The sequence below is a fragment of the Gymnogyps californianus genome, chromosome 1, assembly GCF_018139145.2.
Source record: "Gymnogyps californianus isolate 813 chromosome 1, ASM1813914v2, whole genome shotgun sequence".
Taxonomy (NCBI): Eukaryota; Metazoa; Chordata; class Aves; order Accipitriformes; family Cathartidae; genus Gymnogyps; species Gymnogyps californianus.
The window spans coordinates 1,443,295-1,468,638 of NC_059471.1; the positions used below are offsets into that span (position 1 = coordinate 1,443,295).

The 25,344-nt window shown below is 43.2% G+C and overlaps 2 protein-coding genes across 2 annotated transcripts in view; one reads left to right on the top strand and one right to left on the bottom strand.

Annotated features, from left to right (window-relative positions):
• Window positions 1–18,934, bottom strand: part of PPME1 (protein phosphatase methylesterase 1) — a 30,467-nt gene extending 11,533 nt beyond the window's left edge. The window contains exons 1-3 of the mRNA XM_050914878.1: window positions 18,837–18,934; window positions 5,088–5,181; window positions 2,445–2,537 (exon numbers count right to left, since the gene is read on the bottom strand). Coding sequence (XP_050770835.1) covers window positions 2,445–2,537; window positions 5,088–5,181; window positions 18,837–18,934 — 285 coding nt within the window. The remainder of the gene's footprint in view (window positions 1–2,444; window positions 2,538–5,087; window positions 5,182–18,836) is intronic.
• Window positions 18,935–19,301: 367 nt separating this feature from the next.
• Window positions 19,302–25,344, top strand: part of C2CD3 (C2 domain containing 3 centriole elongation regulator) — a 53,810-nt gene continuing 47,767 nt past the window's right edge. The window contains 7 exon segments of the mRNA XM_050899261.1: window positions 19,302–19,362; window positions 19,492–19,758; window positions 20,668–20,825; window positions 21,427–21,626; window positions 22,065–22,282; window positions 23,169–23,301; window positions 24,510–24,638. Of these exon segments, the coding sequence (XP_050755218.1) occupies window positions 19,302–19,362; window positions 19,492–19,758; window positions 20,668–20,825; window positions 21,427–21,626; window positions 22,065–22,282; window positions 23,169–23,301; window positions 24,510–24,638 (1,166 nt within the window).

A 25,344-nucleotide genomic window follows, 5' to 3' on the forward strand; every position in this document is an offset into this window, starting at 1 on the left:
TTCCAGTGCCCTGAGTTTCATCCCAATAGGAGTACTTTGGCCAAGAGAAGTACAAACACATCATCCAGCAAGTTACCAGGCCAACACGCAAAGGAAGAAAGGAGCACACCGCTCCTGCAGGCTGTTATTTTATTTATAGATGGTTACTCTCAATGCTTCCCAATTTGGGTTTCTTCTTGGGTTTTTGGGGAAGGGGTTGTTTGGTTTGGTTTTTTTTTTTAAGTTCTGGTTCATGCCAAACATTCAACACTTGATTGCTTGGGACAAACTTTCATTTCATAATGCACAAAGGAAATAATTGTATAGCAGCCACACAAAGGCATGAGCTAATTGTTGTGGCAGTTTCTTTCTCCAGATGCAGTCTCAAGTGCAAGGTGTAAATCTATGTGAATCTTTTATATGATCTAACTTTGTTAATTGCTAACAGGAACATAAAAAGCCAGTAATTGTAAGGTACAGTGTTATGACTGCAATCACTCCGCTAAATTCAACTCTGGAGATTTTCAAATGTAAAAATGGTATTGGTGTTGCTATTGGAAATAAAGAGCTCTAGAAACGGTGGAAGTGTCTTGTAAGAAGCCCTTTCCTTAACTCAGAAAAATGTGACTTCATACCTCGGCCTCCAATTAAAAGCAGTGATGTTCATTACATCTGTTGAAGGCACTTGTATACCATAACAAAAACACTAAACTAGCAGAGGAAAAGACATCTGTCCATCTTGGCAACTACTGAGCTACAAGCAAGTAACTACAGGATTTAGTAAGATAGAGATTTAGAATCATAGAATCACAGAATCATTGAGATCGGAAAAGACCTTTAAGACCATCGAGTCCAACCATTAACCTAGCACTGCCAAGTCCACCACTAAACCATGTCCCTAAGTGCCACATCTACACGTCTTTTCGATACCTCCAGGGATGCTGACAACCACTGCCCTGGGCAGCCTGTTCCAATGCTTGACAATGTTTTTGGTGAAGAAATGTTTCCTAATATCCAACCTAAACCTCCCCTGGCGCAACTTGAGGCCCTTCCCTCTTGTCCTATCTCTTGTTACTCGGGAGAAGAGACCGACCCCCAACTTGAGGCCATTCCTTCTTGTCCTATAGCTAGTTACTCGGGAGAAGAGACCGATCCCCACCTCGCTACAGCCTCCTTTCAGGTAGTTGTAGAGAGCGAGAAGGTCTCCCCTTCTCCCTCAGCTCCCCTCAGCTGCTCCTCATAAGACTTGTGCTCTAGACCCTTCACCAGCTTCCTTGCCCTTCTTTGGACGCGCTCCAGCACCTCAATGTCTTTCTTGGAGTGAGGGGCCCAAAACTGAACACAGTATTCGAGGTGCGGCCTCACCAGTGCTGAGTACAGGGGGACAAGACCTAAAGTTCAAGAGTTTCAGCAGACCCATATCTGCACCAGTCTCTGGGTCAGCTAAAGTTACAAATGAACTGCTAGGTGTAAAACTACTATTCAATACCAAAATTACAGCCCAGTTGGCAAAGAATTTTTCTAATGTGTCTCATCGTAATATAAGATGGTTTACGGTTACACCATCAGGATTACTCAACAGTAGTCAGTCACATCGGGAATTCAAGAGCAGTTGGTAGTGACTCTTCTAAAACGTTCACTCTTGTTACTCATTTGAAGCTCTGCTGAAAGGCTAAGTGATCTACAGCCCACCAAACTGCTAAGGTAACAAATATGGCACAGCCAAAGGTACAGGGAGACGTAGAGACTTCATCTGTCCAGTCGCACTTCCATGAAAGTCACCCTACAGCATCCTTCTCTTAAGGGGACTAGACAGCTCGAAGAGTTCCTGGATTAAAAAGGTCCTAAATAAAAATCACACACTGCAAGTGATTTTACTTTACTTGAAATCCTTTAGAAGTTTTCTTCCTTAACTCCCTCCCATTTTTTAAAGGGAATGGGTGGGAGGGAGGAATTTTGGTTTGGTCAGTCCCCACGCACACTCCTATCGACATCACCTCAGTTCATGTTTCAGAGAGCTGGGTGAGCAGCAAATGAGATTTCTCGACAAGTCAAACAGGACCTCAACCATGTAAAGATAATATTGCTATGATGAGATAAAGCTGTTGAACTTTCACTGGTAGTCATGAAAAAGCAGCCTTCTGAAAAAAAAAATGGCTACGCTATGATGAGAAATGTTTTGGCACTTCATTAAAACATGCAAGCTATTTGGCAGATGTAGTTTTAGTTACTGCTGATAATTAAAACCTAGACGATAAACCTTTGCATGTGCTTTGCCTATTTAATAAATACACTGACAGTGAACTATTTAGAAGACTTGAGTCAGGTGCGCACCAGGAGATTACAAGACAGTTTTCTGAACTGATTTTCCTGTGCTTAACATAGCTGAATGCTTAGTTGCCTTCCACGCTCAGAGGACTATATTTGCATACATATATACTTCTATAAAGCAGCACCTTACTTACAGTAAATACAGCCCAGGAAAGAGCAGAATGGCCTCCACCGTGTAACAGCAGTAAGACAGGCCCCTCCAATCCGCTTTTGTAAATTCGAAAAGTGTATGAACAGTTAAGGACATTTCATAGAGTTATTTGAAGTTACTTAGCTGAATGTATTTTGGAGTCTGCAACACCCAACAGTGTTTTGTTTCTACCCTTGTGTACCCAAGGCCTCATTTCTCCCTCTGATCAACAGGCATGTGCAAGCATAACCTGGACAAAACTTAACCCACTTTATTTAAGCTTCAAGAGCTGTTTCCCTGCTGCCCAGGTCTCCTCCCCTCTGTAATCCACACACCTCCTGCCCGCACCCTTTTCCCCCAGTGCACAACAGTGAATTGAACAACTAAGAAAAAACAAGCCAGGATCAGCATGCACTTTGGGGCATGTACTTTTGGAGTATTTTCCTGTTATTTCCAAGGAAAAATGTCAGATAAGCCAGTAAACAAGATTTTTAAGGCAATATAATTACTCACTGGAACTTACACAGCAAAGATGTTTCATTATGATAGCTAAAGTCCCCTTACAGTATAGATGCAGACACTGAAAAATCAGTTTAACTATCGCTAAAAACAATGTCACTTAGAGAAAGGCACAGACCTAGGAGTCGTGAGATCTGCGTTCAGTGTTCGAAACTGTGATCGACAGATCAGACAAGTCACTTCACCTCCTTCTGCTGTTCTCCCTCTGGTCTTGGGGCGGACAAAAGCATTCCTCTGAATGTAACCACGCTAGCTGCGGTTACTGATGAGGCTGTTCATCGTTTTTCTGCTGAATACTGCAGCGCCCTTCAGATCTGCTGGTTGCAAACAGTTCACGCAGGTGCTCCCTGCGCCATTTCAGTTACAGCGAGCTGCGTCAGCTTAAACAGTTTCATCAGCTGAGGTTTGTTCACACAAGGAGATCTGACGGAGCAGTAACAGGTAGCTGGGGCAGAACAGTGGGCACCCACTCCATTTGTTAATTCAGCTGCTTCCGCAGTACGCATCTGTCCACAACTCAGCATATAGGAGCTCAAGCTTCTGTTAAAGGTCATAGGTAACACAATAAATCCCAAATAACTTAAATTTAGGATGCTTACGTACACCACTTATCCAGATAGGTCCATTGTTCTTTTTATTTTATTATTTATGAAGCCTCAGGGGTGTGCACGGCCCTTATATCAAAGGCAGACAAGGTGCACATCATGAAGAATTCATAGGATGAATTGGACAAATGCAGTTAATAAACAGAAAATAATGACAAGCTGAGCAAAACAACAAGGAGAGAGAATTTTCTCATTTCAAAGCATCACATGCTACTGGCATTAGAGAATTAATTACTAAATTGGTATTTGGAGAGAAATAGCTTGAAAGTTTGCTTTTCCTAATGGCAAGCTAGAATACGCATGCTTAAAAACCATGCAGCTATTTACACTACAAGGTGGTGTTATTTAAACACAGATTAACATGTTTTCATTTTGTAATTAGGTCAAAAGACCTGGAAGTACCTCTCAAACCTGCTTTTGTCAGAGCTGTAGGCAGAGGTAGGACTGATGGGAAGTCTTGTCCCAGTACCTTCGCACACTGTACTTGTCGGGGCGCTCCCAGTTAGCAAATGGCCTGGATACAACAGTGGATTGAGCACCTCAAAGAGGATGACTGCTATCAGCTGGACTAAACAGTAACTGGAAGACTGGCAAAGAGGAGTCTGCTTGGAAAGAAGTATAAAAGAAATATGAGCTTTTGCAAAGGGGGCAGAGATCTTGTAGAGGAAACAGCAGCAGGCAAAACCTGGTCTGACACTGCCAGAAGACTCTCTGATGGCATCACCACCTCCGCCTTGGCCAGAGCGAGAAGCTTCCCTGTCTGCACACCAGCTAGTAGACTGACAATTTGGGGTGCAACAAGTAGGGACCCGCACCTCAGGTGTATGTATGTGACCTCATGTGGTGCTTCCTCGGTGTCGTTTGCATTCGTGGGGCAGCACGTGTAACATCCACGGCTCCCACAGGAGATGCTGCACAATTAGGAGATCCTGCAGTCCAGGAAGAGATTGTGCGCTTGTAACCCACACTTCTTGGGGGTGCATATGACCATGCACGTATGTTTGTTTGTGTGTGTAGAGGAACAGAACTTCCTGGGACTAGTTGTAGAAAGGCATTTAGAAATTTGCAAGTATTTATTAACATTTAAGTGTTTAGTGTTGAGGTTTATCTGTTATACTGCTGATACTGATCCTGAACATACAGTTCACTGACAGCCAGTTAACTACCTGTTGTTAATAAAAATCAATAAACAGCTTTGATCCTGATATGGTTTAAACTATGGGAACTGATGAGTATTTCCCTGCAAAATATGTTATTGAACTGTTGGAAACACTTTTTTAAACTAATGATTACTAAAGAAGCAATGCCAGGAACTGACCTTGCTAGTCAGCTGACCCTAAACTGTCAGCTTAGAAGGGATTGCTCTAGTTACTGATACTGATCCCTACAAAAGAAAAAAATGGAAGATAAGAAGAGATACATGAAAAAGATGAAGAGAACCCAATCAACTCAATGACAAACTTAAATATGATAATGCCCCAGTCACTGAGAATAAGAAAAGTTCAATCTGGAAAAAAGGATATATCCTTGCCAGTTTCATTTTCTACTACAACGTCCTCCATGGATTCAAAGTACTGGCTCCAAAGCACTGGCGAAAAATCACGCTTTCTTCCAGGGCTGCAAGACAAGGGGGGGAAAAAAAAAAAAAAAAAAAAAATCAGTAAGAGGTATTTTTAAAATCTTTCATTTAAATTGGCATACAGGCATCATTACATACATTGAAGAGAACACACTGGTGTTACAGAACAGTTTAGGACTGGAAGCAAATGATCCATCAGTGAAATTCCCATACAACCACAATATTAGCAATTTTATGGTCAGTAAGGAAATCTCCCTTTTTCTTCCCCTCATTGTTGCTCCTATTGAGGATATTACAAAGATGCACTGGAAAACTAGTGGAGACACAGAGAGAGAATATTTTCCTCGTAAAGCAATACCAAGGAAGACTGAACAATGGTGATTTAGACTACACAGACCTAAGTCAAGGGAAAAGAAAAAGAACAGGGCACAGGGATACTGTCCCAGTACAATCTTCCAATTTGCAATGACCACAGATCAGGCGCCTCAAAAGTCAGAGTCAAAAGTCATTAAATACCTTTGTATTTAATGGTGCTGCTCTAGCCTTAAAGCAAGCTTGATGCTGACATGACTGGGAGCACTCCAGTGCCTGGAACACAGGAAGCCATCCTAAATTTATGACTCAGCCCATGAATCATAGTTAAAAAAAGAATGTGTCCCTCTCAGAAGTCACCTTGACACCACAGTATTGAAAAGCAGTGTGTCAGCTATTTACTGAAGGTTACTACTAATTTACCATGTACTACTACTAATTTTCCATGTACTACTTGTCATGAGATTACAACTTTCCTAGAAATCTCCTCTAATTTTTGGAAGAAATATCATTCAAACAGAAAGTCAATTTGCCCTGATGGCTGGGTGGCTGGTGGAAAAACTATGGAGAGAATTGAACAGTGTCGTATATTTAAGAAACTTAGAAACAGTGTTGGGAGCAGAATAAATAAAATCCACCAGGTTTAAGTTAACAGCAGCAAGTTTTAATTACAGCTCAAATTTCCTGGAATTTATTGCAACAGTTAAAACTTTAACATATTTGTAAACAGATCTAGTATTCAAATACTGTATGTAGGGCAACATCAGGATTGTGAAGGAGAAGAACAAGACCGAATTAATTCCTGCCTCATTTAAGTATAAGGACCACGAGAACAGCATCGCAATAAAGACCAATAAACAGTCCTCAAGCTGCCTTCCTCCATGTTCTTAGAGCTACACTGTCTGTGATTCTGAAAATATCTTATAATAAAAACATTTTGTTAGGAAGGACGCTATCAACTCCAGCAACGCAACTAAAAGGTAGAGAGTCCTAAAGGCTAAAGTTATTAAAAAAAACCCAAACAAAACACCCTTTAAAAAAAAAGGTAGGATCATAACAACAAGACTGCGTAATACAGATACCGGCAGAATACTTCCACGCGAGGATGGGCTTTCAGGCTCCAGTTTGCTCCAGGCTTTGCACTTACTCCCAGGTTGCTGTAATTCCTTTAAAAGTCATAATCTACCCATACAGAAACACTGCTTTACCATCATCAAAAAAAAACCCAAAAAACACCAAAACCCAACACACAGGAAGGTAAAATCTGGCCAAACACACTCCAATCACTGGAGACTTCTGGACGCCCAATTCTATCCAGGACAAACTAGGGAGCTAGTGCCCAGAAGCACGATTTCTTTTTCTATCACATCATTTGCCAAATACTGATGAACGAGAACTGCACAGGCAAGAAAATCATAACGCTGGACACCAGGGGAAGAGAAGGTGCTTTGGAGATGGACCAAAACTATTGTGTTAAAAGAGGACTCGGTGTGATGAAAGATTTGGACATCAGTGCTACCTGTGGACTGCTTCGTGTCTAGTAACTACTTCTACCTGGAGAGGTTTCCTCCTTTTGTATAAGCTGGCATCTTCCTGCCAGTGCTCCGCATGCCCAGGGAATAATACCTGAACAGAGGCAGTAAAGCAAAGCCTGGTTTTCCCAGTAACATATTTCCAAAACGTGAATCACAGTTGTTATTCCCCATAAGCAGTGAGACTCATCTCCTCTTTATAATAAGGCTAATTTCTGCTGCAGTTTGTTGACATGTACATCACAAAGCACTGCAACAAATTACTCCTTAAAGGAGCTGCTCCTGTAGTACTAACATCAGGTCGTATCCAGCACCTTACGGAACGCAATTCCCTGAATTATTGGGTGAATGCAGAAGACCTGTTCTGCGGACATTGTATAAACCAGGACTCCCAAAGGTGCCCAGTTGACAAACCAATTTATTTTTGGCTTCCATCAAAAGGTGCAGCTGTGCCCTCTCCTTGTATCCCCATCACTAACAAAAGGCTCCGCAATCAGAATTTTCCTGATGACTCAGTTGATGCAAAATCTGTTTCTCAGGCTGATATTCACTCAGTAAGGCTAAAAGAGTAGTGCTTAATTTTGGCAGTGACATAATTAGGCTAGATTCGAGCCCAGTATATAGGATGAGTAACAGTGCACCATTTTAACAGGCTTTTTGCACTTCAACTCTTCTGGGGGAGGCAATCAGCACAGAATATTAAAATCAAGCATGGGCGTGGGGGGTGGAAGACCTTCACAGAATAAAAATCTCCTCTGTTGAAGGAAGTTTCTCCTGAATTCTTGGCTTCCTAAAGAAATAGAGAAGAACAGACAAAGCAGCTTTTCAGTTTTGTAGAAACAAAACTCCTATTTCCCCTGATATTTCTAGAATAGGAAACATAAAACAACCACCCCCTGAACGGTCCAAATTCTCTTCTGTGGGTTTCCAGACTTCAGTATTGCTCTTGGCAAGTTTCAATTAAATAAGATGTCACACACCTACGTAAATCCAGAAAATATTAATCTCTTTTATTGCCTCAGCTTAATCTTTCTCTGATTAAAGAAAAAATATCACATTCAAACCTTAGCCTTTCAAAGAAGGCTGTAGATCAGGAGGTACAAAGGGAAGTAATATCAAGATGACAAGCTGTCATAATATTGGGAAGAACCAAGCACACCTGCATAGGTGTCCAAGTATCCAAGGAAGGGAGACAACATCTGCTGTGACATCAATATAACATCCTGCTAGGAAAAAAATGAACATGAAAACTCCCAGTGCAGGTCAAGACTAAAAAAAACAACTAATGCTGAATTTCATATGCAAGAATTTGCTATGAAATACAGCAAACTCGTATTATTGATAAGAGCTTCAAGCTACCTGACAATTGGTTTATCTTCTAGGACCACAAGAATTGGTATGATGACAGACAGCAAAGGCCCATCCAGCTCTGCAACGCATCACCGAGAGATGCCAGCAGAGCAAGTGCTCTGGAAAGGGTTAAGTAGGGAACAGGGTATGACGTGCCTCCAAATTTTCACTATTAGCAGGATGGGGATCTCCAGAGGCTGCATCTTCAGCACTGCTTTGCATTAAGGGAGGGCAGTGTCCATTAGCTCATCACATAAAATACGAGTCACTTCCAGCCAGAGCTACTTCCACAACATCTGTGACAACAGTGCCACAATTTAATCAGGCTTTGAGCAAAAAGGATTACTTCTGTTTGCTTTTAAGCCCACACTACGATAACATTTGCCTGTTCTTCTCTACAGTATTGATGACTGTATACACCCCTATCGTATTTCCCTTGCCTGGGCCATGTATTTTTCAAGTCGAGAGTCCTACTCTGTTGATTGTCTCCTTGCCTGGAAGCCATCCCAGCCTTGATCATGCTCTCTCTCCGTACCATTTCTGGTTCTTTCTGGAGATGGAGAGAGCTGCCCACAGCTTGGATGATTTCCCTTCGCCAGTCTTTGAATAGGTAGGATGTGCAGTTCGCGACAACAAATTTGATCACCCTTTTAAAATGCAGCATTTCAGCGCAGTCAGACTTTTCCACAGCATGTTACGGCTGGTTTTAGGTTGGATTGTCCCGAGTAATTCCAGGTGATTAGCAAATATCGTCATCCGCCTGGCTACACCCTTTCCAACACAATCCATAAATCTGGTAAACAGCAGGAACTCCCTGGTAACCTCCCCTGTATCATGAGACCGGAAAGTTTTTAAGTGGAGCAAGTTGCTGATTGATTGTATCATGCCAGATGAAGAGTTTTGGTTGTGTGACAAATTAATCCACTTTTGTGAAAGCAGGGTTACCGTATGGACACACTTACACAATGCAAGTAGCCTTACACACTTACACAAGCCTGAACACAGTAGCCTGCTGACTAGTGCAAGGACATTAAACCCGTATTGTGTAGGAGAGGTATGAAATCACATGAATCATCAGTAGCACAAGTTTGGGATATTTAGCATCAAAATTAATCATAACAAAAAGCAAGAAATGAACTTCTCGCAGTTGCATACCAATGCTACAAGCCCAAGCTGCAACAACGTGAAAGAGCTTGAGCTGTCACTGATGACATCGGGCTAAGGATCTGTCGCAAATAGCAAAACCCACGTCATAGTTTCTACCAGTAAGCGCAGATTTTTAAGCATTCAAGACTGCCAGAGGCATTATTAAGCACAGTACTAACCAAAATCAGCTGCCGATACCCAAGCCACACAGAAAATGTTCATTAATCCTGCATGGGCAAGAGCAGGTATAGAGAGACTTGGCATTGTTCCTTTTCTGACAGATGAAGAACAGATCTCAAAACTAACCAAGTGAAGTCACGTACCCAGGCACAAGGCAAGAAACCGCATTAACAGGATGGGGCACACGGTCCTCTGATGCACGGTCTCTGGAAAGCCGGTGGTTTGTTGGCTGACTGCATACACCGAAGTGAGAGCATGGCGACCCGGGTTGTGGCGTGATTCTCAGGCATCTAAGGACAACCTCAACTTGGAGCACAGACTGTGCTACTACTCCTGCATAAGGCACTGGTGCCACCATGTCTGGAATACTGTACCTGCAGCTGGATCAGTAATTTAAGGATATAACTGAAGAGGATTCAAAGAAGTGTAGAAATAATCAAGACTGGAAAACAGGGCATGTAGCAAGAAGCTTTACAGAGCCCAGTCTGGTTAAACACAATGCCAGGACTGATGTGGGGCGGGGTGGTGGAGGAGGAGTAAAGGGGTAAGCTAAGTTAACTTCATCTCACTTGCTCAGATTGAAGGGGATTTTTAGCTTGTTTTCTCAAGCAGATGTCTTCATGAGATCAGATAACCTGGAGAACCTGGTATCAGTCTCAAGCCTCTTAGGTTGACCTGATGCAGCTTTCTCCTGGAACTGGCAGACAAACAGAAAGGCAACCCTCCAGTTACTGAAAGCACTGATACACAGTCACTGTAACGCAGAATAAACCTGCGAGGCTAGTGAAGAAGACATCTCCTTCCTTCCCCATTCCTCCAGATTTAACCACTCCCTGTGAACAGATCTAGCTGAAAACAAACATGGTTTTCATAGAATCACAGAATGGTTTGGGTTGGAAGGGACCTTTAAAGATCATCTAGTCCACCCCCCCGCCGTGGATAGAGCATCTTTCACTAGACCAGGTTGCTCAAAGCCCCGTCCAACCTGACCTTCAACACTTCCAATGATGGGGCATCCACAACTGCTCAAAAGATCTTTCCCAGATCTTTCAGCCAGATCTGTTCCCTACCTGGCTAACTGCGAGGCCACCCAAACACAGCACAATGGAGGAGATGAAGACAAGTAGCAGAACAGATTGCTCCTTTCAGTAGCAGCACAAACCCACGCAGGGTTGGTCTGATCACATTGCCATAGTCTGAATTTGTGAAGCAACTACTGACTGAAATGGTTAAACTTTGCTCAGTTTCACAAAAGCCATCCATAATTCCTAAGCAAAAGCGAGATTAGATTGCTCAGCTTGCCACTTTGCTTGGGGAAGACCTGAATGGGAAATAAAAACAACAAAAAAAACCAACAAGGGCACAATCATTATGAGTATTTTTGTATCTCCTTCCAACACTATTTCTGACAGCAGAGGTCCAACGCAAGGACTAATGCTAAAATTTTCATGCAAGAGGCAGGCAGAAGCTAATACCAAGACAGATCCATGGAGAATATCTCATGGATTGCAAGAGGAACCCATAAAATCAGAGCCGAGCCCTTCTCTGGGAACTTGCCACTCTAATTCTTGCCATACTGTTTGATTTAGTGGCATTAGTGAATGCTTCAAATTCAGCTTAACAAGAGTTAACACCTCTCGAGAAAATGTTAGTAGTTGTGTGCCAGATATGAAATAGCTGGGAACAATATACACCAGAACTCCTATGTTTGCAGGGGAATTGGAGCAGAAAGTGAAGAGGAGCCGGGAATCAAAAACTATTGTCACCTCCAATGCAAATACATGCAAATTGTAATTCAAAGCAAAATACTTGTCTCCAAACAACGCTCCGGAAAACATAAGTGACCTCTCATTTAACAGTGAACCCCAAAAAGGGCAGAAGAAACATGTAGTTTTCCACAAAACACCTGGTGACTGCAGGAAGCTGGGCAGTAGCTGATTTCAGAGAAACATTTCTCTGAAGAAAAGAATTAGTATCTTTGATGTGTTATTTTTCGTAGAGCTTCTTTTTTTAGCGATACATCAACACACATTCAAAATTAGAAGCAAGCGCAATAAACAGCAGCTGTGATTTTGCACCTTCCTATGCTGAACCAGTGTTTTGCTGACCAAATATTTAAACTGACAGAACTAATTACTGCTTTTTAAAGTATCCGGCAGACCAAAACAGAAATGAATCCAACATAATAACTTTTCTAGAATGATCCTGAAACTCCAAGCCAGCCAGCCAGCATATTAAACTGGAATCACAAAACAAATTCTGGGCACCCTCTACAGCTAGTTTTATCCTATTGTGCAGTTTGTCCTCTTCATCACATACTGAAAATGTGCACATACTGCGAGCGATCCCGGAGCAACAGGAGCTCATGTGGCTCAACAAATCTCTCACCAATTTTTAAAGGGGTTTTCTTTCAGGTATTTTCCTAAAAAGAAAAAAAAAGGTTGTACCAAGCAGGGAGAACCATTTTTAGAAATGCCTTTTTTTGCTGACCGAGAGTCCATATTTAAAACTACTAACACAATTAAAGAACACCATGTGCATCAATCAAGACACTTAATTCTTGCACCACATTTGAACCTGACCAAAGCAAATTAAACATATTCTATATGTAAGAACTGCCATAGTTGACAAGCTCTATTTAAAAATTCTAAAAATTGACAAGGACAGTATTCTAAGTCCTGCCTTGAAGATACTGAATACATAAAATGTTTCTTTATTAAAAAAGTTTTGGGGAAAAAAATGGATTAGAAAGGGAGAAATTAGTTGCAACTGTCATGACTGAATTACACAGATCTGATCCAATCAAGCCCTTCTAGATAATTAAAAGATCTTAGGAGATCATACATAATTTTTATTCACATATTGGAAAATAGCAAACTGTCTTTCATTTTCAAATCCCATCCTTAACTCTGAATAAGGTAGTTCTGTAAGCAAACTAGCAGAAAAACTCAAGACAGAAAATAAGACGGCAAATGCAGCAGCTGCTACAGCTGTCAGGAGCTGCTGCTGTGGGTCTCGGTCCTTTTGCTTCGCTAGTGATTTTGCAAACTCCATTATTTGATTTCCCCAAAGAACTCTGACCATAAAGTTTGATTTTATTTCCATTTCAACCAAGTGATTCAAACGAATCACTTCCAATATGCAGGCAATTTCAAACAGAACCTTAGACAGCTTTGCTCCTTAAAATAAATGGACATTGAAAAATGAACTTCAAGTTCCTCTCAGTGGTGCGATTTTCACGTACTGCTCGAGTCGAAGAGAAGCACCATCTTCCCTTAAAAACAGCCTTTTGGTAACATCATTCAATTGGACAATTCTGTCGGAGAGCACTTAAATACAGGCAGGAGAGCGCTATGCTAGCAAAGGCGGGTGTTGCTGGAACGGTGCACGCACACGTGTGTCTGCAGGCAGGAGGGGGCTGTAATTTAGAGGAAGCAAGGTAGCAGAAATCAATGCGATGTGCTGTGAAATACGATGAAATTCTAAGCGTACATCTTGTGCTACTGCAAAAGCCAGTCAAAACTATGTTGCAGCAGCCATTTTAACTATTCAGTCGTTTTACTTAAATATTAATATCAGTGTTCCACACAATCAAGGATTCAACATCCCTACTGTTTGCATTTTCACACGTGTCATTACTTTGATGTACAACTGGAAGGGTGGAAGAAGCTGCAGCTGCAAGCAGAGCTAAGATTCACAGTGACGGAGCAGAGCACTTGGCCTCGTGTGACAGTCCCACGGGCACAGCACAGCTATTTGCTTCGGCCACTTTGACTTCTCGAATGACATTCTCCAGTAAAGAGACATAAGGAAGCGATCGTACTGGAAAATGGCAAAAAAGAATAAAATAAAGAAAAAAAAAAAGAGATAAACAAGCTACTTTCACCTATTTCAATGCAGTAATAGGTGCCATTTTATTACAAACTGCCGAAACACATATTAACCTTTTAACAATGTATTACCAAAAAGATGTAAGCCTTTTATTTTGGTTAAGAAGTCCTCAGTATAAATGGCAAAAGCTTCTTTTCAAAACAAAGAATCTCAGAGTAAGCTTGAAAATGATGTTTTGAAGAAAGCATCCTACCCCATAACTTGCCTTTCCAGTCAAGGATGACTGAAGCTTGAGAAATCTCAGTGCTGCAGTAAATTATTTTTCTATTTTCCTATAGCAATCTCACTTGCTCCACCCTCTGCTTCTTATGATCTGCTTTCAACCACACCATGCAGTCACATTAACGTGGCCTGCCTGGTTGATAAAAAACAGAAGGAATAAAAAAGAGAGCGCCCAACACACTAGTCAGAGGATCAGTGCATATGAAGCAAAGCACTTAGCCATGGAACAGTCAGCTTGCCAGCACTGTTGGGTATTAAGTTTAAACCCATTTTAATGGCCCTGCTTCCTATTCAAGAAATTCAAAGCACAGAAATAAAATAGATTTATAAACACGAGATGCGTAACACAGCAAACAAACGTTTCTCTAAGTTTAATTATTGTTGTCCCCCATAAAAGTTTGAATTTTAAAGGACTATTTCAGTATAGCCTTGTACATTTGCCAGTACCATAAGCCACACTCTCATTTTTCTCTGTATAATTAATCACGTTCTCTTTTGGTGGCCTGACTATAGAATCTTGCACTTGTTTGTATTGAACTGCATCCTGCTAAGACTAAACTTAGCTAAGCCTAAATTAAGCCCAGGTAGAAATAATTTACACGAACACAGACAAGATGCAAGCAGCCACACAGCAGAACTGTAGCCCACAACCTGAGTAGAGGGGCAGAGTCATACAACCAAAAAAAACCCAACCAGTTCTGCTGAGATATATGAATGAAGTGATCATCTACAAATGTAGATGAAATAATCTTTCCAGTTCACAGGTGTGTGAAAGCCTGTGTTGAAATTCCACATCCAGTTTTGGGCACTGCTGTCCAAAAATAAACACACAGCTTAAGACAAGGAGAGATCAGAGATCTTGGGGGAAGAAGAAAAGGTTAAAGGAAAAAAGTATTGAGTCTACAGACTAATCAGGTTCAGAAGCAAGGGTCTAGATGATGCTGACATCCAGCCACCCTTATCTCCTGCAAGCTTCATCAGCAACCAGAGGCAAGTAAATAAAACAGTCGCACAAACGTAGGTTGACGAGTTCGATCCCATGCAGTCCCGGCATTTGAACGCGTCGACTAAAAATCTGAGCCAAAGCTTCTGCTACACCAGCATCCATTACCCACGCTCCATCTTCAGACAAATGTTGAAGCTCTCCTACACACCACCCTACCCATGCGGGAAGGACAGTCAATACCTATTTAAAAAGCCACCTCACCACCCTGCCAGATTTCCCTTCCAGCCCTCTGTTGCAACAACACCCATACAAGTGTCTGCAGCACGACAGCTTCACCTCACCGTTACTTGCACTTCGCTGTCTCTGTATTCCACTTCTTCTTGTCTCCTTTTTACGCCTAAGTCGCAAGTCTCTCCAGGTGAGGCCGTTCTCGTGGCAGCCGTGCAGTGTCTCACATAATGGGAACGTCACCCGTAAAGCGATTTACTCGATGTCAGAGCGGTAAACCAAAAATACAACTGCACCATGCAACTACAATGTGATTATGAATTACTCCTCTGCTTCGAAGGGGGAGGGCAGGGGAATTCTTGATCCTTAACTGCAACACTGGATTTCATATCAGTGCTTTGAGAAAGTATTTGAAAGGGAAAAAAGAGGTTTATAGCATTATAGAACAATAAAAAACAAACTTCCCTTCATAATCATTTCCCTAACAGAGAGTGTTCAAAAACCCTCTAAAGATCAGCAAGATAGGAAGCATTATATAAATGACTACATAGGATTGCTACTAGTGAGCACTGCACGAGCATAAATAGTACTGAACTGCAAAAATACCCCACAGGCATACATCATAAAATCCATTTAAAAATCCCTGGAAATGCTCAATTGTAAGCTGTTTGTTTACCTGCGATGAGTAAGTGAAGCAACAAATATCACGGGGGTTCTGTCAGCCCCATGTCAGCCCAACTTAACCTCATTAAGTTAGTAACTTAACAGCCTTTACTTCTGTCTATTTTTCTAATAAAAATTATCACAAGGATGGATTTCAGAAACGACAACACCGACGTGGCAAATACATCCCGCAGCACGGCATCATTTTGCAAGAACACAGTCAATTAGAGGCACATGAAAAACACATCAGCTCCTTCAGCTTACCGACTCTGAGGCCTCACAGCAGAGCATGGATCACCCTGTGTTGCAGGAAATTAATCTTTGACTTTTTATTTAACATGGAGACACCTGCCTTCAGGAAATATCTGACAGAAGCTGACATCAGCAGCAAGACAAACTGCAAACCGATTTTCATCCTGTTTAAGGCCACCTTAACACCAATGCTGGAAGTTTTTATACTTATTATTAAAGTAGGAATACCGAACTGAACAAGCAATGCATCATGGTGTTTGTTTACAGTGCCATCGCTGTATGCACTGCTGTACGGAAAGAACTAGATGGGGTGCTGACAAATTTACAATACATGAAACCAGTATAAAGTACATTCAAAATTACGCAAAATAACCACAAGGGATGAGACTCTGAAGCTAAACAGGATAAAACAAGAGGAAGAAATAAAAACTTTATTTCTTCACCTAAAACAGAAAAATTGTGTGTTTGGCAGACTTTGTACAGCATAAGGGTTTGCTTGGTTAACTCTGTTCTGAACAGAGCCAGCATAATTAAATAACATATTTAACATTAAATCTAGCCTTATACGAACCATGTAACCTTCAGCACACTCCTGTGAAATACAAGACTCTCCACAACACAAACGGGTGAACTAGTGGTTTAATGACTTGCTCATAACCCCCCAGTGCAACACAACATCAGGAAACAGAGCCCCTGAGTCCCAACGCTCAACTTCAGATAACCAAGAGATACAGGAGAGCAGACAGCAGTCCTGAGAGAGCGCAACCCCCTCTGAAAGTCATCCAAAACTGCTTCTTTCTCATTTCTATGCCTATTTCTATACTAACAGTCCAAATTAATCCTTAAATACAACTTTTTTGCTTAGCCTCAAAGCCATGCCATTAAACACTTACATGAAGCTTAGCTTTAAAATAATTCATATTAAAAGAAATAAGTATTTGATGAAGATTTGTATTAGTTCATATACTAACTACATCAATTGTATTATATCTATCCAAATATAAATAATAAGATATGAAATAAATGTTTTCAAACTATGCTTTAAAGGAGAGAACTAGTCCTCTCCCATCCATAAATACCTAAACAGTTTATTTCAGTCAGAGTGGAGTAGCTGCCTTTTTCATTATTTCTTTTAGTTATCTGATTTCATGCATCAAGGCAAAGGAGATTTCCTGTAGGAATTGTAGGATATTTTTAACCTCCAAATAGAGCACTTCATATCGTGCAGGAATTGTGCAGCGCACACCTGGACCTCGCAGAGGCTAGCTCTCGCGCGGAGGCTGGCGTTCCTCCGGAGGATCAACCCCTGGTCTTTATCACAATCCAGACCTCAGACTTCGTACTTTAACAATCAGCTACGTACGAAAAGTCACACAGCCCAAAACAAAACAGGCGTTTCAGCCTGTTCTCTAGATTTAATCAAATCTCCATGTTTCCGCCATTCTGCTTAAATGTACACTTTTGCACAGGGCTGCCGAAGTGTTCTGTTCGGCATCCTGAGACCGCACCTCTCCTGAGCTCAAGGCCCCATGATTATTGCCAGCTTCCTTTGCTTCACTCTGCTACTACAACTTCCCTCCCTACAATCTAGCCATAACCCTGCTGCAAGATCTTCTTGCTCTCCTTTAACCATAACTAGGTACCTGCTTGGAAGTCAAGCTTCTCCCTCACACCTTTGGAGGTGAAATTACTAAATTCCCTTCAAAGCCATCCCATTTGCAACCCATTTTCTCCCTCAGACTCATTGCTAGAGAATAAAGCTTTTGCCGAGGTTCTTCTTGTTCCAGTCAGTCCTTTTTAGTTGCCATCCACACAGCAACTGACACTGGTCAATCTTCTCTCACAGCTTCCAAAACATGTCCTCACTCCTGCTTCAAAGATTTGACACCTGTACCGGACTATCCCAGATTTTCCATCATCTGAAGCAGGGACTTGAGTCACTTGGCAGAGCTCACCTACTATACAGCTTCACATAAGTGTCTGCTGCTGAGAAATAACATAATACTCTCTCCCCCAGCCATGCTTTCACCGACTTTGAGGTGCCACCCAGACAAATCACGACGCATTAGACCCTCCCTTCAAACGCAGATGGCAAAAGGACTCAGAGAAAAGGGCTGCTGAAGAGCAATCCTAGCACTGGCCGCCTTCCCCCAGCACTGAGGATACTCTTCCGTGCAGTAACACCTTTGCCTGCCTCCTTGCCAGGGAGAGGCGGCTGGAGAAGCTCCGTCCAGGTGCTGCTCTCCTGGGGCACTGGTGAGCAATCCAGCACACAGCAGGGCCAGCCCGGGGGGCTTGATGGCCTCTCGCATCATGTCACCGTCCAGGGAGACCCACCATGCTGCTGGCCACCTCCATTGGCCTGCCACCCCCACACAAAGATCCCCTCACCCTAAACCCCCCAGCAAATAGCACCCACTTTTCTCCCTTTCCCTGCCAACCCCCCCCCAGGAACAAGCACCCCACCCACGAAGTTCCCTCTCCCAAAGACACCCCCCCCCCAACAATCAGCACCCCCACCCTCAAATACCCCAGCAGCAAACACCCCAGCCCCCGATCTCCCCCAGCAACAAGTAACCCCTCCCCCAAAGTACACCCCCAGCTCGACTCAGGACAGAGCACCCCCCTTGTACAGGGCACCCCAACCTGCCCACACAAGGGTGGCCCCTCTCCCCTCTGCTGCCACCTTCCAGCAAAGAGGACCTCCTGCCCCTAAACCCCCCCCAATAACGAGCACTCCTCCCTCCAGACCCCCCAATAACGAGCACCCCCTCCCTCCAGAGCCCCCTCCCCACCAGCGAGACCCCCGGGCCCACAGCAACGAGCATCCCTCACCCCCCCCCAGCACTCAGCATCCCTCCCACGCCGCTGTTAGCCCCTTTCCCCTTCTGCCCCCCCCCTCAAGTCCCCCCCAACCCTTTCCCCCCCCCTCCCCAGTCCCCTCAGCCGCCCCCGCCCTTCCCCCACCTACCCCATGCGCATCTTGGAGCCCGACTGGCCGCCGCCACCGGGCAATGGGGGCCGCGGCGGGAGACGGCCCAGGTGCAGCTGCTTCTCCAGGGCCGACATGACGACGAACGAGGCGCCGACACACAAGGACACACCGCGAATCCCCCCCCGAACCGCCCCCGCCGAACGCCTCGGCCGCCGCCAAGCCCCGCTCCGCGCCGCCCCACCGGAAGCGGCCTCCCCCCCCCGCCTCCGACAGCGCCGCCGCGCGGCACCACGGGAAGCGCAGTCCGCCGCGGCGGGCACCCGTAGAGCCCTCCCGTGGCCTTGTGGGAAGTGTAGTCTGTGCCTTTGTAGGGTGCTATGGGCCGCGGTGCATGACGGGAGTTGTAGTCCCGGAAGTGCGGGTCGGCGCCCCCTGGGGGTGCGTCCCGCTCCCGCCGAGGCGGCCGTTGCCGGGCGGCGGCGCGGCCTGAGGCGAGGCGGGATGCGGCAGAGGAGGCCGAGGGCGCTCGCCCCGGCGGCGGGGGGCTCCCGGCGGAGGGGAGGTGGGCCGCTCCCGGGCGGGAAGTGAAGGGTCGGGGGGGGGAGGCGGCGACGACGGTTGGGAGCGCGCCTCAGCCCGTGGTTTGCGTCGCGCCGGGCCGCTAACGCCGCTCGGTCCCTCGTCCCCGCAGGTATCGGCGACATCCCCGCTTCCACCAGCCTGCCGCCGCTCGTGGAGGGCCCGCTGCGCTGCTTCCTCCGCTGCACCGTCTCCCGAGTTCTATGGACGGCCCCTAAGCCGCCCGCCGCTGCCGCCCTCGTCCGCCTGAGGTGGTGGGGGGAGACCTCCGACGGCACCGTCTTCCAGCCCGCCTCCCGGCCGGGGCAGCCGGCGGGGAGAACCACCGCCCGCTACGCTGTCCGCTGCGGACCCAGGCAGTTCGCTGCCTACCTGAGAGGTAGAGCTGCTTCGCCCTGGTCAGGCAGGTCAGGGCGGAGCCGCGGGGAGACCCGCAAAGGCCGAGGAGTTACCCACCCGCCAAGTAACCCCCGTCCTGTTTTCACTTACAGCTTTTTAGGTCTTTTTTCTGATTCGGGAGGCTTTTGATCTCAGCCTGGAATTGCTGGCATCAGTCTCTTTAGTAGTCAGATTTAGCGCTCAGGTCTGCAAACTATTGAAGTGTCCTGTAGTCCCCATAGTGTCAAGATCAGATGACTTTCAGTCTTACACTTACCATATTAAAGATGCATTTCAGTGTTCTAAGGGCGTGAAGAATGAAAAGATACTCAGATGAGCTTGTAATGTTATTAAGGCACTTAATTTAGTGAAAGATCTGCAGGAAGTTAATGCAAGCCTGATGTCTGGAGTCTGTCCGTAAAACCTGTGCTTGCTATTGCTACTCGTAGAATCACAGAATAGTTTGAGTTGGAAGGGACCTTTAAAGACGATCTAGTCCAACCCCCTGCCATGGGCAGGGACACCTTCCACTAGACCAGGTTGCTCAAAGCCCCATCCAACCTGGCCTTGAATGTTTCCAGGGATGGGGCATCCACAGCTTCTCTGGGCAACCTGTGCCAGTGTCTCACCACCCTCACCTAAAGAATTTCTTCCTTTAATCTAAATCTACCCTCTTGCAGTTTAAAACCGTTACCCCTTGTCCTATCATAAGTAGTCCTTTTGTGGTAATCTTGTACGTATTTATCATAATTTATTATCAGTCTAACACTTCTTTACCTGCTGCCTCATTATCATAATTTCATGATACGACATTGTGTTAACCTCTAGCATCACTGTCAGTTTAACAAAAAAGTGTTAATTGTGACCGTGTTGTGTGAGACTGAAATGAAGCTGTTCCTAATTTTTGCAGATATGGGTGTGCTTGTCCTAGAGGTAATGACCAAACTTGACCATCTTCCAATTGGCAGAGTGCAAATCACCGGGCTGTCCCAGCTCTCTCCCAGCCATCCGATCAATGGGTTTTTCGCCGTAGTTTCACCAGCATCTGATAAACTAGGAGAGCTGCAGGTAGTCCTTATGTCTTTGCTCTTTATTATAAATCGTATTGCTGTAACACCAGTATAACCAGGTGCCAGGATCAAGCTGTACTAGGTACACTGCAGCCCTGGTCTCTGTCCAAGACATTCGTGAACTAAGGTAGCAAATGAAAAATGAATACAGACGGTGTTGACTCTGTTTTGTTTAGAAGGATGTGTGGCATTGGTAGTTCAACTTGATAAAGAAAATTTGTAGTCTCTACGCTGAGAGTGAGTTTTAACAGTGGATTTAAAAATGGATACTCAGTTCTAACACTTCTCCAGAGCCTCGCTGGGCTGAAATTGTAGAAGATTTTGAAATTTGGGGTTAAGAAGGTGGTGTTCTGTTTTGCAGTGGTGGCTCTGGACAATTTATGCTGATAAATAGTTGCCTGTGATTTCAAAACACAGAATGCGAAATAAGTAGTTGTAAATATGTCAGTTTTATGATGTTACATAACTGCATGATATAAATATTACTTTGTATAGAAAAGCAGCGGTTTTCCATAGCGTGAAAAGTAAAGTTGACTACAGTATGTGTTGCACTTAATCAAGAAGAGAATGAAATACTATTTTCACTTTCTGTCTTTCAGGTCTCACTAGTTCTAGAACCTCTGCCAGAATTGTATGACACCAGCACCTTTATCCCAACCACAGATGCAAGTTTAGATACCGCTCCTGCTCAGGGAAGCAGCAAGCCTCAGTTTCTTGCTCCATCACAGCAGTCCAGGCAAACACGGGTGACTATTGCTGGCCAAGAGTCTGTTAACAATAGCGGAGCCACAACTCCCAGGTATCTTTTTTCCCCACGACAAAATTCTGGTTTATTTCGCAGTTCACACGCTTTTTTTAAGTAATGGCTATACACTTGTGAGTTACGGAATACTTGATCTTTTTGAATGTGCATTTTATATGAAATCCAGAACATTCAGCATTTCAGAGCTTACAGGGACAGTTTCTCATCTGATATAAATTTGCATCCTATGTTGACTTAGTTCAAGCTATGCTAGTTGACACAAGAGGTGCCACAAATCTTTTACTTACAGCTTGAGTCGGTCTCTCTGATGGTGTAAGTGGAAGATGAGGAGTCATTAAAATAAAGCGTCATATTTCTTTTTGGAGCATGTACTGAAGGGGGGCAGCTGCAGTGCTAGGGAGAATTTGAAGAGGTTTGAATCCCTTTACTGATCCACTTTAGTTGTTACTGAAATAATGTTTCATTTTTCAATAGAGGAAAGGACCATTTGCTCTTTCAAGAGAACTTGGAAAACATAAAGGACACTTTTTCTGCTTCTCATCACCGTCTGATTTTACCAGATGAATGTTTGAAAGTGAATCCTTCAAACCGGCAAGTGTCGTTTCCCACCAGCACTGATCCTGAAGCACCTGCTGCAACAAACATGCGGGTGCTCTCTTTGCATAACCCGGCTACAAAAGACCTGCTTTCAGGTTCGTATGCAATTAGCATCATCTTTTAGATTTCACAATAAATAGTTCTTCATAATATTTCAGGTGCCTATCTGGAGATAAAGACTTAAGGAAAAGTGATACTTTGCACGCTCTCACTATATTATTTCGAACAGAACATGATAATAAAAAGGTCTTTACTTAAAAAGTACTGATTTAGTCTTGTTGGAAGGTGGCTTGAGTATCCAGATCAGGCAAAACATGCTACCCTAGCAGTGTGCCTGAGCTCTGACCTGGAGGGATAAAAGAAAAGGAAGTTCAGCTTCACAGGCTGTTTAATCATTGACATCTCTTCCGAGATGGCCATCAAAGGTGCCACTCATGTTCAAATAGGTCTTGGGAGGGTTTCTATGCCATTGGCATTTTCAGATGGAAAATGATTTCTTTTCCATTGCCTGCCAGTTAGCATCCCTTTTAGATCACAGACCGCCTGGACTGGATTCAGATGAGCATCAAAGTAGGGCACATTTCCATATGTGTTGTCTTTTGAGTTATTTTTTATGTTTACAGAGAAGACCTAAAATTAGACTGCTGTTGAGACATCCTAAGGTGACAAGCTACTCTTCCATAAATTAATCTTGCTGCTGTATCTTAATAATGCCCCTCTAACGCCTGACTCGGTGTGCGCAGATGAGTTATTTGTATGGCTCTGAGTGGGAGACTGACAGAGGATTACTCTCACTCACTCCCAGCTGTGCTGTCTGTTTTATGGTGTATAGCACGCCCTTAATCTCCAGTATGTCAAGATCTCTGTCTAACAGCAGAAAACAGAAGTTTCTTGACTGTGGCTGGCACATTTATTGTGTTTACAGATTGCTTTTAAATTGCATTTGAATGCTGAGATTTAATCCTTCTGCTTATTTCTCAGCTCTTTTGGATCAAGGCAATAAACTCCGTGATGCCATGGTTGTTTCTGCAATGAAGTCTAGCCCAGACATGGAGATTGAACTGAATGAAGTGCCTCCTTTTATAGAGAGAGATGATTTCAAAGCACCAGCAAAGTGAGCTTGGAAAAGGGGGAAGTCGTATTAAGTTCCAAACCATAAATTTTGAGACCTTACCAGGAAAACTTGAAATACTGAGATTCACGTGATGTATTTTAGGATTCTTGTTCAAATGGGCAATTAATTTCTACTTCTGAATAAAAGCCCACATTTTGTGAATGGATTTTAATCATCCATCATGTAGTAAGCCTTGATTTAAGTCATTGATTTTGATTTTGTTTCACAGTATATTTGTATTTAGTACAGGGTTATTTGATAAGGAAATACTGAATGTTGATAAGGAATAAGAGTAATGTAAGGAACATAGCAAATTAAATGGTACTTCATCACAGAGAACAGGTTTTCAAAGAAATGTAAGTAATTAGTGACATAAATTGAGCACTTTTGCATGTTCTAGTTTGCATCTCTTGGTGCCAAAATACCCCAGAAAATTTGCATCTATAACTGTGTCCTCAGAATTAGTAGTCATGATCTTCTTCCGTGATCTTTCTTCGGAGATTGAAATTAAAAAAAAGTGTTTGTGCCTTTTCAACTTCTGACTCCACTTTGTTTAGTAGTAGGCTTAGTAAATGTTCTCAATTCAGTGAAACTGAAATTTAAAAGTATTAAGACAAATGCATGTTTTTTACAGGAGAAACTTCAATTCCTTGTTTTTGGAAAAAGATTAACAATGCCTTTTGTTCCACTGTAAACCAGAAAATAATGCTATTGTCTTTGACAGTCAATGATGGTATTGCAAATACAATTTAAATTATTTCTGCTCAAACTATTCCAATTTGTTTAAAAGTAGATGATTTTGGCCTTTCTGGGAAGAATTGATAGAGCATCATTTATAAACGTCTTGCTTGCCTTTCTCAGGCCCCCTCTCCTCTTGCTTGCAGCAGCTGCACTTAAACTGCTAGGTTGGGCCAACCTTTACGGTTGGACTCAATGATCTACAGTTGGACTCAATGATCTTAAATGTCTTTTCCAATCTAAACGATTCTGTGATTCTATGACACATTGCAAAGCATAAGATTTTGGATGTGACTTGCAGCAGCATGCAGGATTGCAGAAAGTTTTTGTGTATCTAGAGATTAAGCTACAAACTGGAGAAGGCTGTACATAACCTTTGATTTTTATCCTTGATGGATTAATCTTGAACGTGCCTTAATATCTTTATTTTTCCTTTTACTGCTCTCTCTGCTGCAATCGCTGTTATCCAGGAGCCCAAAAGGCTTGCACTCAAATTTTGTGCCCGCTCCTGAAGATCCCCATCTCTTGGCATCTGAAGTTTCAGGTCAGCAATTTGACCTAAACTCTGAAGAGAGAGCAATACAGTTACTATTGGGCAGGTGAGTGTAATGCGCTGGGGGTTACTGCAAAATTGTCCTTATTTGAGCACTTTATACGGAAAAATGCCTCTTGGCTCTTCAAGTTCTCCACATTTCTGGAAATGTAACCAGTGAATCGTATGTGCAAGCGATGGAGGTATTTTATACCTCAGCTTGCACTCAACTTTAATGTATGACAACCTAGACAGCTCCAAGTCCCTTGATGTAAAAATTATGTCAGAAAGATTAACTACAATCTCTCATAAGATTAAGTTATTTAATAGTTGTAACTGTTGTCCCCTAAAATGTTAAGTAGTACATAAAACAAATACAATGTTTCTTTGAAGAACTTGCAGTCTGTAAATTAAAAGTAGAGAGAACCAATAGTTATTTTTAATCTTTCTCCAAATATTAAATTGACCTTTTTCTCTCATTTTGTGAGTAGTAAAACGATGCTTAGGTTGTCTTTATCCAAATCAGGGCTGTGAAGCAAATAGCTTCTGTGTCAGATACGGTTCAAAATTTCAGTTCTTATGTCTTGTGCCCTGCACTTACTTTTCCCTGCGGTTTATCACTGGATGGCACTGAAGTGTTTGCAGATCATAAAATGGTTTTGAACTCACAGCACAGATAGAAAACCCTTAAATCAAACAAAACCCAACCTATTCCGACCACGTTCTAAAGATACTTGTATTTACCTACTCAGATATAGCTTGTATTTATTTTT